This window comes from Nasonia vitripennis, chromosome 1 (genome assembly GCF_009193385.2).
Source record: "Nasonia vitripennis strain AsymCx chromosome 1, Nvit_psr_1.1, whole genome shotgun sequence".
Taxonomy (NCBI): Eukaryota; Metazoa; Arthropoda; class Insecta; order Hymenoptera; family Pteromalidae; genus Nasonia; species Nasonia vitripennis.
The window spans coordinates 9,718,348-9,731,907 of NC_045757.1; the positions used below are offsets into that span (position 1 = coordinate 9,718,348).

The 13,560-nt window shown below is 35.9% G+C and overlaps 1 protein-coding gene and 1 pseudogene across 1 annotated transcript; one reads left to right on the forward strand and one right to left on the reverse strand.

Annotated features, from left to right (window-relative positions):
* Positions 69 to 2,312, reverse strand: Or210PSE (odorant receptor 210 pseudogene; annotated as a pseudogene).
* Positions 4,811 to 12,243, forward strand: LOC103318031. The gene is made up of 13 exons (XM_008219111.4): positions 4,811 to 5,984; positions 6,131 to 6,567; positions 6,628 to 6,886; positions 6,974 to 7,382; positions 7,449 to 7,698; positions 7,760 to 8,090; positions 8,162 to 8,669; positions 8,742 to 9,151; positions 9,254 to 9,686; positions 9,774 to 10,250; positions 10,335 to 10,592; positions 10,677 to 11,024; positions 11,108 to 12,243. Exons 1-13 carry the CDS (start codon positions 5,496 to 5,498, stop codon positions 11,731 to 11,733), a joined length of 5,235 nt encoding a protein of 1,744 aa, XP_008217333.1. The 5' UTR covers positions 4,811 to 5,495; the 3' UTR covers positions 11,734 to 12,243.
* The last annotated feature ends 1,317 nt before the right edge of the window (positions 12,244 to 13,560 follow it).

Below are 13,560 nucleotides of genomic sequence, written 5' to 3' on the forward strand. Positions count from 1 at the left end.
TTTTACGATACAAAATACAATCTATAACTATCTTCTTAATTTATTATCAAATTATCGGATCAAAATTATTAAATGTTGGCAAACACTGAGAAGAACGATAATGCAGTTTGAAATACCTTAGAATAAAATGCATAATTATAATTATGATTGACTAAACGAAGCAAGTACTAATTTGAATGTGAAAATTGAACCTTTTTAAATGTTTCTAAGTTTAAGACGAATATGCTTCCTCCAGTTAAAATACAGCATTTAGAACTTCGCCGCATCATCATTTGAATCAAAAACTTAGATCTTCGTGATAGTCTATACCATTGACAATTCCAACTGAAATTGTAAAAAAAATTAGAATGGTAAATAATAAATGTTTATATAATAAAGAATAGGTATGCTTGCTATTAATACACTGTACAAATAACAAAAACTTACCAAGCGTAGTATAGCAATGAGCTACTATTACTAACTATTTGACCTGGCCAAAAAATTGTAAAAAGGTGTGTAAAATAAACAACCAATGCAAGAATATATGGTATTCCTTCTTCAATAGACTATACGCGCATTATCTGAAAAATTGTTCATTTTGTTATAATTAAATGATCACAATGATATACAAAAATATGAATAAAATGCAAAAATTAATTAAGGCATGCATGTGTAGTTACTAGAACTAGTCCTGGTGCCAATATCATTATATTCGTTGATATTACAAAATACCAGCTTAGATTGAAGATGTTTTCAATGTACGCAACAGTCCTAAAATAGTTCAGTATAACAAGTTCATTCACACTAACAATGCGTTAAGTTAGGTAAATCACCTTCATACTACTACCTAAGTGATACACGATGCAAGTCAATCGCTGTTTTGATAAGGTCGTATACTCTATTATCAGCAGTCGTAAAATCAATCAGACCATGATCCGCTTCCTCAATGATATTTGAAATTTCATTTAGCCTGGTTCTATGGACAAAATATCCTCTCAAATGTCATTTCAAGTGAAATATTTAAAAAATGTAGGAACAAAGATTGACTGCAAAAGTCTCAGAAGTAATTTTATCGCGATTGAGAATTGCACCTTTCATATTGATTTCATACATTTATGCAGATAATTTTTTTGTATAAGGGAATAGACGTTACGCCTAAAATAGCTAAGAGTATATACATAGTGGTCCGTCTCCTCTATTTGCTATGGCGCCAACACAGACGAAATCGGAACTTCAAGTTTGGGTCCTATCAAATATTTGGTTCTCATTCAAGATTTAACTATAACCGCGTGAAAAGAGGCTCCATTTGCACTTTTCGTGCATACGTACCAAATGCATTAGGAGATAAGGTTAAGCATAATTTTTCAACTTACATAATAATTTTAAATAAAGAACTAGCGTATTGAATTGTCACGATGAATGCGAAGTCATGTGCACAATTGGCAAAATATCCATTTATCGTTACAATTACATTGAAGGTGAGTATTTCATAGAAATATTTATCTTGATCCACGAAGTATTCAGCATAAAATAAAGTCTGTATTTTTAGATCAGTTCTGTTTTCAGCTAACCAATACTCTATGTACGTTATTCCTATGGGCACATTAAATACACAGACTATCGCAAGGCATACTGAAACATAATGTAAGTAAATACAATTTATGACCAGAGAAATTGAAATAATTTGCGCCTCCGATATATGAAAATAATACAACTCTATAAATTTTGTGATCATCAACTCTTGAAATGAACCCATCAATATTTCCAACGCACCTACGTATGTAACGCCAATTCGATGTCCATTATGCGCATACCTACTTAAAATTGATTTCTCATTCTTAAGAGATACGTTTCTCCAATGCGAGACAACATGCGCATACAAAAGCTTTTTCTACAAGATAGGTACGAAACAAATCAAGATCAGCTCATATCAGTATATAATTTCGAAAGAGTCAGCGTAAAAATCATAACAATACCGATTTGTCATTGACTGACATAATACATGACTTCATTACTACGCAAAAAGCGGTCATAGCACCAACGGAGGCCTCTATTGCAATTGCGTGGTTCTGTAATTTAATTTCGATAGGAATTCTTGCAACCTAAAAACATTAGTGCTTAGATTGTACGTATGTACATGTGTAAGTTTTATCATATCGTCTGATAAATTGAAAAGAAGCGTTACGAATGCCAAGATCATAATTGTCAGAAAAATCATATTCAACGATTGAATTAACGTATTTTTAATTTTATTCTGATATGGCCAGAATCCAGCCAGCTTCTCTAATCTTTTTAATAAGTGCCAATATTGGGAAGGAAAAAAATCGTCTGCAAATCCCTATTTAATGAAAATATTTTTCTCATATTAATGATGCAATTGATTTTACTTACAACTTTCCATATACTTGTCAAGTTTTTTAAATTTAATTCAAAGATATAACTTACCAATTTAAACATCATTAAGTACTATTTCTCTAACTTTTATATCACAGAGTATTTCTAAGAATACAGGTAAATCGCTAACGTGTTTCTTTTAGTATAAATTTTTTACTTTGAAAAATTACTACCTATTATTACATTTTTACAGCAACAACTAAATGACACTGTTTCAGAACTAACCCCGTTTCGCAATTCAATTGTAGAAGCTTCACCTCTTTGTATTTTTTATTTATACGTAAGAGTGAATAAGTAATCCTCTCTTAAAAAAATGATGGACTTGGTTGTGAAGCCTTTAATACGTGATTCTGATTGGTTGCTATGGTCGGTTGCCTAGGTAACAGATGAGAACCCGCACGCTTTAAATTCATAACCCTCATAACAGTCATAACCCTGGTAGAAATTTTTCAGGTGTTTAAAATAAAATGAAATGAGGTTAAATAGTATGAAATCTGAATAGCGGATTCAGAAAAAAATATATGCAATATTACCAACAAGAAATCTTGATAAATTAATCATTACCAAAAGTGTAGTATTGAAACATGTGCATTGAAAAGTGTCACCCTAACCCTATTTGAAGTAGGTAATAATGTGTGTGTGTGTGTATGTTATTTAGTTTTTTTTTAAATATAAGTGAGAAGTGCAATTAAAAGAATAAAAAGTATAAAGATATATTGTGTCTCCGTGCCCAAAGTCGCCCACGGTAAGGTTTAAGAAGTGAATTTAAAGAAAAGTTCAGTATCCGAGTCAGTGAATTTGAGTTTATCACTACAATGCCCTTTAAATTTTAAAATATGTAATCTAGATAATTGAACTGTTTTCATTCATATTTTCACACCAACGGCAATGTGAATTTTTTAATTTAGCGGCTCACATTTTGCTTATAGACAGTCACGCAGTAACTACTATCTCTAGCACATCGTATTTCCGGTTTCCAGTGTATTTTTACCTGGAGAAAATGATAAATATTTTGGCTTTTTTGTTAAGGCATTAATGAGAATATTTACTTTTAATAGTTGTGAGAGATTTTGAGATTTTTCCATTGCATTGCATTTGCTCTCATTTAAAAACTAATTTCTAGAGAGCTCATTTTTTGCATATATATTTCTGTTTTGGTTGTGAAAATATTTAAAGTTGAATTGACCTTAACTGAAATACTTTTGATTTCGACTTCAACACCCATGATAATTATTTAGTCGTATAAGTTATTCACATCAGTGTCGGAATCGAAATAAAAAGTATTTCAGTTAAGGTTAATTGAACTTTGTATATTGTTTCATTGACAGAAAATAAATCTATATGTAAAATATGCGCTCTCTAGACCCGTTAGTTTTCGAATGAGAGCAAATGCAAAAATAGAGAAATTGGCATCGATCTCAAAATCTCTCACGACTGTTAAGAGTTAAAATTCTTATTAATGTCTTGACAAGAAAGGCAAAATATTTATCACTTTCTTCATGTAAAAATACACTGAAAACCAAAAATACAATGTGCTAGAGATAGTATTTACTGCGTAATTGCCTATAAGCAAAATGTGACCCGCCAAATTAAAAAATTCACATGTGCCTCAATGTGAAAATATGAATGAAAACAGTTAAATTTAAATCATCTGGATTACATGTTTTTATAGGTAGCATATCAAGTATCTGTGTATAATTTCAATTGCCTAGCTTTTTTACAATGCAAATGAATAGGGTTGTAATAATAGGCTTATACTCACTGACTCTTCTACTGAACTTTTCTTCAAATTCACTTCTCAGACCTTAACGACAACGACTTTGGGCGTTGTTAATATATTTATATTAAAAGTATTACAGAATATGGTAACATATGGTAGGTAATATGGTAAAAATATTAGCAGAAATTAGTGTACCCAAAACTTATGTTGTTTTTTCTACCAGGGTTATTAGACATAGATAGAATAAGGAGCGCGCGAAGCGCGCCTTCATTCCTAGTGTCATTATAAAGCAGCTTGTAACCCATTGAAATTCATATTAATAAAAATTAAATTTACATACGATTGTACAGTAGTTCTCTAGTGAAATTTCCGTAAGAATGAAGACATCTTACCATAGAAGATAGTATAATGTGTTACAATCTACCGAAAATAGTAAAAAAAAAGACCTACCAATGCTTAGTAAAACGGTTATCGATTATACTTGAAAATACTACCGCGGAACTAAATCATATGAAGAAATTATTATATGCGCCATGAATTAATTAGACTAATCTAAGCCTTTTCTCAATAATTCTTAATTAAATTTAATTCTTAAGGTTATGCACAAAGGTAATATTGTTTAATATTTCATTATCACCCGGCTCTAAATGTACTTCTCTCGATGAAAAAGGGTTATAAGCTGGTACGAGTTTCTTAGAATTATAAAATTTTAAAACTAAAATGTTTAATAAATAGTGGAAGCTCAAAATTTAATTTAATTTACATTGATTGTATTTAAATTCGTTCCACAAAAATTTCATAACAATTCGAAATTCCAAACGATAAACCATCAAAATGCAGTTTAAGTAAGGTACAATTGGCCCTAAAGTAGTCCGCGCTACATAGGATGTCTTGATACTCTACTAGTCTCGTTTTGAAAATAGTTTTAGCGCTTGATTTAAAAGTCGCACACGTTGAGCAGCAGCAACATCTTGGGCAGCATACGGTCGGTTAAAAATAGGACTGCTTCGAGAGAACTTACAAGCTTCGGATCTGAAGATGTCGTTCAGTCGTGCCCGATGATGCACGCGCGCGTTCTCGGAACGCGGTTACACGTGTTTTCCTCGGAACGGAAAATTCTGGACTCTTTTTTCCACGGCGAATAGCACTGACAATGTCATCGGCCGGTGCGTCTGTGACAATTTTTAGTTTTGCTCGCGAGTGAATCTTTCAGTGAAGATGCTGCTGTGATATTTTTAGAGTTCTGTGATGATATTTATTAATAACTTAATAATTCATAGTTCAAAAATATTAATGACGACAGTGAGATTACGTACAGTAAACCAATAAGCGATCAAAGAAGTACTCTGCATGTCGCATCGTTAAAAATTTCTACAAATAGGTGCTCCATTATAGTTTAAAAATGTCGCAATTGCTGAGTGAAAAGATCACAACCGAGACTCTTCGTAAGATCGCGTCAAATGAGGAGTACGACGAGAAGGAAATTCTCTGTGTGGCCGAGTACTTGGTGGAGCTTTACGAGTACGATTTTGAACGTCAGTTTGGTCTCATAACAACCGAAGATCCGTCCAAGAGTTACGCGTTCGACAAGCTGAAAGATATAGATGCCAAAGAGGAACCATTTTTTATTATATACAATAAAGGTGTCAAGCACTGGGTATGTCTTGCTATCACGTATTTGCACAATTCGGTGGTTGTGCTTTACAAAGACTCATTTGGAGTTCAAATACCGCATAACTTGAGGGACGCTATTGGAGATTGTTTGAAGAGTGAAAAAATAAGGTTTGACAGCCACAGAGGAACGGAGCAGAGCGATGCAAGTAGTTCTGGACCTATTTGTCTCAGGAATCTTCAGGTGCTGCTCAAGGGCTTGAAGTCGGATTTTATCAAGGTAATTTTTAATTCTTTTTATGAAATAATCTCTTTGAATACATCTAAATCTTTGAATAAATTTTTAATCTGTTAAAATTACTATTATCAATAAAAACTGTGAAATTTTCAGTATACATTCCTTTTTAATGAGTGATTTAAATTCAGGTTCCGCTGATAGAGAAGTTTCAAAAAGTACGGTTTTGCACTCAGTACGGAGTGCAAAACGTCAAGCGCGAATTCCGATTGTGGCTGCAAAAGTACCTCCTGTCCGGTTTAGAAGAAGTTGCTACCGAACTTGTGGAAGACGAGAATTACGGGGACTTTAAGAAAATTTTGGAATCGTTTTTGGAAACGTGCTCGAAAGTGTTGAAGGAAACCTACATGCTGTCAAGTACCTACACGTCGCTGTTGAAATCTGAAGCTAAGAAAAAAGATCAGGATCCAAGATATGAACCCGATCACAAGACGATAAAAGCTTTGAAAGATGCGAAGGAAAAATTTTATAAAAATTCGGAAGTGCAGAGAAGTCTTAAATTTAATAAGGATGATTTTATTGATATCGAGGATGGATACAGAGTATACAACTTGGATATACAGGAGAGGTAATCGTTACAAATTTATATTGTAAATTCATTCGATCTTATTGTTAAAATATTACTTAGGTATCCAGAGCAAATGCAGAAGTTTACAAAAATCTTTGCAGTTCTGGCTCAAGCTGAGATGAACGAGGAACTGGAAATAGCCCTAAAAAAAGTCAGTCAAATGTTGGGTTTGGACTACGAGAAAATTAGGGTGTATTTCGATCAGCAGAAAACTGCAAGAAGACTAGAATTCATGAGAGGTGATTTCACCCCACCGAATGTTATCGCTGGTCTTGAAAAAGCTGTAGAAGTAATGAAATCCAAATCTAAGTCAGTAAAGGTACATAGAAGTTTTCTAATGGACAAAAGCGAATCAACTTGTTTGAATACATGACCTAAAATATTAAAATAATACTTTCTGTTGTAGGATTCAGTTAAAGTTGATTCCCAAGATAAGAAGATCAAAAGCTGGGATCTTCTTCTTTCCGAACTAGTCTTAGATGCACAAATTCCAAATGACGATTCGACAACAGCCGATGAACTAGAGGCTCAGGTTAAAGAGATTCGTGAGAGCCTTCCTAGAATACAGCAGCACTATTCTAGTTGGTCAAGTCAAGGGATTGCGGAAATCAGCATGTTCGCAAATGCTTGCAAAGCTGAAGAGAAGATCTTTGAGACTGACCAGATTTATGAAGCGATCGCAGTACTAGACAGAGCTAACGAATTGGCAACTGGTGGGCAGAGGCTCAGAGCACCGCAAATACTTTCTGTTCTGGTTTTCCTAAAGTCCACTGCTTCTTATCATGGTAAATTGTGCCAGATTGAAAGTGGCGAAGGTACGTTGCTTACTTCATTGTTTCGAAGATTTGTGCGTTAGATCTTTTATACTTAACTCATTTTAGGTAAAACGGTGATCGTTTCGCTCCTTGCGACAATGATGATTTTGCAAGGCGAAAAGACTGTTGACGTTATCACGAGTAATGCGGTGTTAGCGCAAGAGGGCATCGAGAGCAGAAAATTATTCTATGCATTGTTTGGTATTAGCGTTTCAACAAATGCACCTGATAAAACTTACGCCCAGGGCCCAAGAAAATGTTACCTCGCCGATGTTGTGTACGGCAGCATCAGTGACTTTCAGTTCGATTATCTAAGGTAAAGGAATGAATATATTATGTTCGTGGAATTTTGCTGATTGATCAACTTATGATTGCAGAGATACTGCGGAAGGATTGGGTACCCTAAGTGGTCGACAATTTGGTCGAGTGATTTTAGATGAAGTAGACAACATGCTGGTCGACAATGGCCGACACATCGCGAAGATATCCTCCCCTTTTCCAGGAATGGAGAATTTGAAGTATATTTATTTAAGGATTTGGAGCGAATTACTAAACGTGGAGTATGAACTTATGGAGGACTTTCAAGAAAAACTGAACGGATTTTCAAACTTGAAAAGCGCAAAGGAAATGGCAATAACAGAATTTATTAAAATCTTTGACGCATCGATGATTGGACGTATGGAAGAGCGAATCAAGGCAAACCTTAAAGTAAGATAATGACGTCTTTCGAACACACCATTGTTTGCTACATGGAGTGCTAACTTTTAATACTTTTATAGGATCTGGATTTAAAATTTGCCCCCACGCATTGTCTCAATTACGCTGACATTATGGTACCGAAATGGATAGGTAACGCTATTCGCGCTCGATACTTCATCAATGAAAATGAGCAATACTCTATCAAGGAAACTAATGGTGAGTATGCGATCATACCTGTTGACTACAGCAATACAGGTGTGACTTTGAAGAACACGGTCTGGTCCTATGGTCTTCATCAGTTTGTCCAAATCAAACACAATCTGCGTATTACTCCTGAAAGTTTGACCAGCAGCTGTGTCTCTAATTACGCCTACATCGGAAAGTACGGAAACAAAATTTTTGGGTTGACGGGAACGCTAGGATCTAAAGCTGAACAGGATCTATTATCATCGATTTATAATGTTGATTACGCAAGAGTACCCACGTACAAGACTAAGGTATTCAAGGAGCTAAAAGGAGTTGTGGTACCCGACGAAGAATGGAGTTTCGAAGTGGCTTTGTTGACTATGGGAATGATTCGTTCTACAGGTACAAATAACACTTATTATTCGATAACTGCATTACTGTTAAAGCTTAAAACAATTTTAACACTTGTTACAGGGCGAGCAGTATTGATAATCTGTAAGACTATCGCGGACCTTCTCGTGCTAGAGGAGCAGTTCAAATCTATGGAGGAACTTCCATGGGACTGTAAAATCCAGTTGAAGAAATTCCAGGATGAGGAAACCGCAGATGTGACTCGTGAAACAGTTTCTCCAGGCGACGTAATTATAGCCACGAACATAGCTGGTCGTGGTGCAGATTTCAAAACATCGAAAGAGTTGGAGAAAAATGGTGGATTGCACGTATGTGTAGGCTTTTGTCCTGATAATGAGCGAGTTAGAGAACAAGCATTTTTCAGAACCTCTAGACAGGGAAATGCTGGCTCGGCGCAGCTGGTTGTTCGCGAAAGCGAAATCAAGAGATTGAATATCGATACAACTAATCTGAACGATATTGATTTTGATGAGGTGATTAAATGAGTTATATGTTTATTCTGATTATCAAAAGCACTTTTTAGAACGTCTGTCTTAAATTAATTTTGTGACTTGTCGCTTGCTGTTTCCTCGTAGGTAAAAAGAAGGATCGACATTATTGAAAGAGAGAGGCTGAGTGATATAAAATATTCAAAAGTCGACGTACTGAGATATGAAGACGCGGTTTTCAGTTTATTCTCAGATTTTTGTCAGGAGCTGAAAAACAGCAACGTTATAACCTGGGGACATTCATATTTGATGAAAGATCTTAAAGAATTCTGGGCATTTTGGTTGGAGGATCAGAACTTTGAGGGGAAAAAATACTCTTTGAAAGAAGCTAGTTTTATTTTTTACAAATTCAAGAATCACGACAAGACGAGAAGAATTGTTGACGGCAGCATATCCCAAAATCCCTATTACGGAGTGTTGCAGGCAGATTTCTTTTTGAAAAATGACGAGGTTGAAAAAGCAAAGGCTTCCTTGATCAACGCTATTTGTCTCAGTAAGAAAGCAAATGTCATGTTCCCAGGTAAATTTTTTAATTTCATCAAGTGACAACTGTAATATGTAATAAAATTAAAATACATTTTCTCATTTGATTATTATTTTTTATTAGCATTCTTGACGCTCTTTGATTCAACGCTTGAAGAGAAAGGTCCATTACTTCCAAGATTTCGAAATTTCCTTGCTAAAGTGTTCGCATCTGAAGTACACAATGATGAAAGAACTGCAAGTTTCGTTACTGAAATTCTGGAATATTTAACCATCTCTTTGGCGGGTCTTAGCGAAGAAATAACCTTTATGGAAAATCATTATTTTAACGACGACGACAATGATGACTTCAAACGTGTACTTATTAAACCTGCGAAGGGCAAAGAAAATTTATTAGTAAAACATCTAGCAGCCAAACTGACTTGCTTAAAAGTTTATCGAGGCAACGTTGAAATTCTTCTCGAGGTTCTAGAAGGAAGCGATACTCATAGTATATGTATCAGTAAAAGAATCACTGATTACTTGAAAAACTTCAAGCCAGATACGAAGGAGGAAAAACAGACCAAGGATCTGATTACTGATGCTGAATTGACCGAGTTGGGTAAAATATTCTTTCTACTCTATTCCGGTTAGGACTTCAACTCTCCTAAAGTTGAAAATTTACCAGTTAAATTTTGAATTAAAGGTTCCAAAGGTTTAAAAACAGTTTATGGCCTCAAGAAAATCGCAAAAGTTTCTGATTCTGAGTTAGAGAAAGCCAAATCTCAGATACTCGGGGGATTAGCGCTGATAGCGCGAGCCACTGCCTTTCCACCTTTAACGTTTGCTGTTGCCAACGTTGTCAGTTGTATGGTCGCCGAGGCGATAGCTTCAGTCGTCCTTGCTTTATTCAAAGAGACAAACAACATAGACGATATCTTGCTCAAAGCAGAATATCTTAAAGGTAAGTGTCGGTAAAAATGAAATCTACACTGAAAAAATGTTTTATATGTACCTACTAAATTTAATCAAACGCATCTACTAATAGGTAAATCGTTGAACTACATCGTTAGTTTAATGGCATCTGGGACATTGAGCTACGACGTCTGTATCAAAGTATTCCTGCGTATGATCAGATGTTACAGAGAATCCTACTACTTACTAGAACATTCGAGCGATAACAGCAGACTCCTTAAATCCGTCAATTCCACGCAGATATCGAAGGACGTAAAAGCCGTTGAGAATTATGGAGAATATGGAACAGCTGGTTGGACTAAGAAGATTCGGGTTCCAGAGGCAATGGCTACATATTTCTTCGAGAGTGAAGTTGGAAATACAATTATTGCTTCGCTTGTTGACTTTATTGTAGATAAGCAATCCAACGGGCCAGAAAATGGTGAGATTAGTTTGAAAAAAATTAAAATTTTTTCATATGATTTGTATGAATTATTCTTAATTGATATTCTACATTTATTTCAGCTAATGGAGTCAAAGATAAAACAAAGCCTGACAAATCTTCTAAAAAAACGAGCTTTTTCCAACCTGCTAACAACTCACAAAACATTTCAAAAATTGAGTCATACTTGTCATCTGTATTACCCAAAAGATTTGGTGGTGCCTACGAAGAAGTGCGTAATCAATTTCCAAACGGCGAAGGCTTTGTAGTGGTAAATTTAGTGCCTTCTGAAATATGCTATAAAGACACTCCATACTCCGCGATACCCAGATCCCGGATTCCGGCGATAGTCATGCTAGATAGAGATTATAGAGGATTACAAAAATTACGTTTCAATGCTGGAAATGAAATCGAAATCGAGAAGAAGAAGAAAAAGAGCTCCAAGGAGTACTGCAAAATGCAACAAGAACTTTTGGAAAAAGGAGAATTTTGGATGGCGCTGAGGAACGAAGTTGCGGAAATACTGGCTGTTTCTAAATTTTACGAGCTTAATGTACAAGACTTCGTGAATTACACTATGTCTATTATTCAGATGTTACAGTATTGCAAGGATGAGAGTATTCCTGATGTGCCAAATGGTCATTTAATAAATTCAGAGCAATACTGTAATATCCTAAAACATTTCAAATTAAAACACGAAGCTTTCTAAATGTGAAAATTTATTACAAATTACTTGAAACTTGTACATAATTTATAGATGTGTGTATTGTAAATATTTTCGAGTAAGCATCATTTACTATTCAATATACGTGTAGAATGAATAAATAATTTTTATATATAAAGCAGTGAAAGAAGTATCTTTAATATGTATTTACTATCAAAGTTTGTAACAAAATAACATGGCATTTAAATATTTTGTCACAAGCACGTCAGGAACTAGCAATCATTTCTTCTCCATGTCGCAAAGGCACAAGGACTTGAGCCACTCAGCTAATTTTTGCTCTATCTTTCGTATAGTTGCTCTTTAAGAATATTCGTCAGCTTCGACGTAAAAGGTTTCTTTTACTTCGATTTTGCGCATGTCTTTCTTTAATAATTGGTTTGGCTCTTTGTACTCTGATCACCACTCATTGTCAGTGACTTTCTGTGTATTGCTTCTTCTCCAGAATTTTTCGGGTATTGGTACCCTGCTCTATTATGTTATCTAGCAAGCTATAGAAGTTACAAGACAGGCCTACGTCCTTTCCCATTATTTCTTCTAACTTGGAGGTCAAAAAGCACGTGCGGTAAGTGGTCGATGGTTTCTGTATGCATTATGCCTTCGCTCCGTTAGTTATCTATAAAATCGGGGCAATTTGCGCTACTGAGTCCTTGGGCGCGATAACGGCACGTGTCCCCCTTCCACTGGCCGCTATCGATATTCGCTAGCTGTGCTTGGTTCTCCGTTGAGTCTCTATACACACCGTTATATCTATGCATAACTATCTCCACCCGCGCTGTAAATTCTAAGTCATCAATCAAGGCACGCGATATATGTTTCTTTATGAAAATAATGACAAATTGTAAAGTTTGATTTCTTGAGATTTCCTATTGATTCTATTTTATCTATTTTTATTCATGAGCTATTCGTGCTTCTAATATTTAATTATTCATCAATGCGTCTCTCACATCATAGGTTCTAATCTCTCTTTTAATTTCCTAATATTCTATAATATCTGTTACAATGCCGCTACCCTAAACGGGTCTTGGGCGTTGTCGTCCAGATCGGACGGGTGGGTGTCTATCACCACTTCACAGCGCGTCCTTAGGTTGCGGATAGAGGAACAGCCCCTGAGAAAGAGGTTAGTCGCGAATAAATTGAATAAGCAGCCGCGGACAGCCGATAGGAACAGGCGTGGGTGTGATGAGCCCACACTGTCGAACGCATTCATCTAGAAACACTACGCAAGCACCACAACAACAAAAACACTTCACATTATCTCTTATCTCTCAATCTATCTCTTTCATCACACATTACAAAAATGGGCAAAAATCCTGCTGCCGAGGAGGATGCGGGAGCGATGACAACTGCCCCGAAAGGGGATGTGTAGAATGATTCGTCACCTGGTCTTACGCGGTAACGATGCCAGCGAAGGCGCGCTGCCTTGCAGGGGGGCGTTAGGATGCGAGAATGAAGCCGTAGTGTGTCTGACGACGAGTTGACACTGTCCTCGTCAAAGTCGGAGAGCTCTCATACTTAGTTCTAGAGAGGTATGGGGGTTATCACCTCTAGAACGGTGGACTCACCTGCGATCGGAACAGGATCCGAAGCGCGCGGGTTTAACATAATATCATGGCTCAAAAAAATCAAATCCGATCCAAAAGGGACTTAAGGGTCGGAACTTGAAATGTTCGCAGTCTATACAGAGCAGGTGCGTTTAAAGAACTCGTAAAGGAAGTTGATAGGTACAATCTAGATTTGGTAGCAATACAGGAATCGTAGTGGCCAGATGGCGGAGTACTAGCATCGGGTAACTTCACGTACCTGTATGGGGCC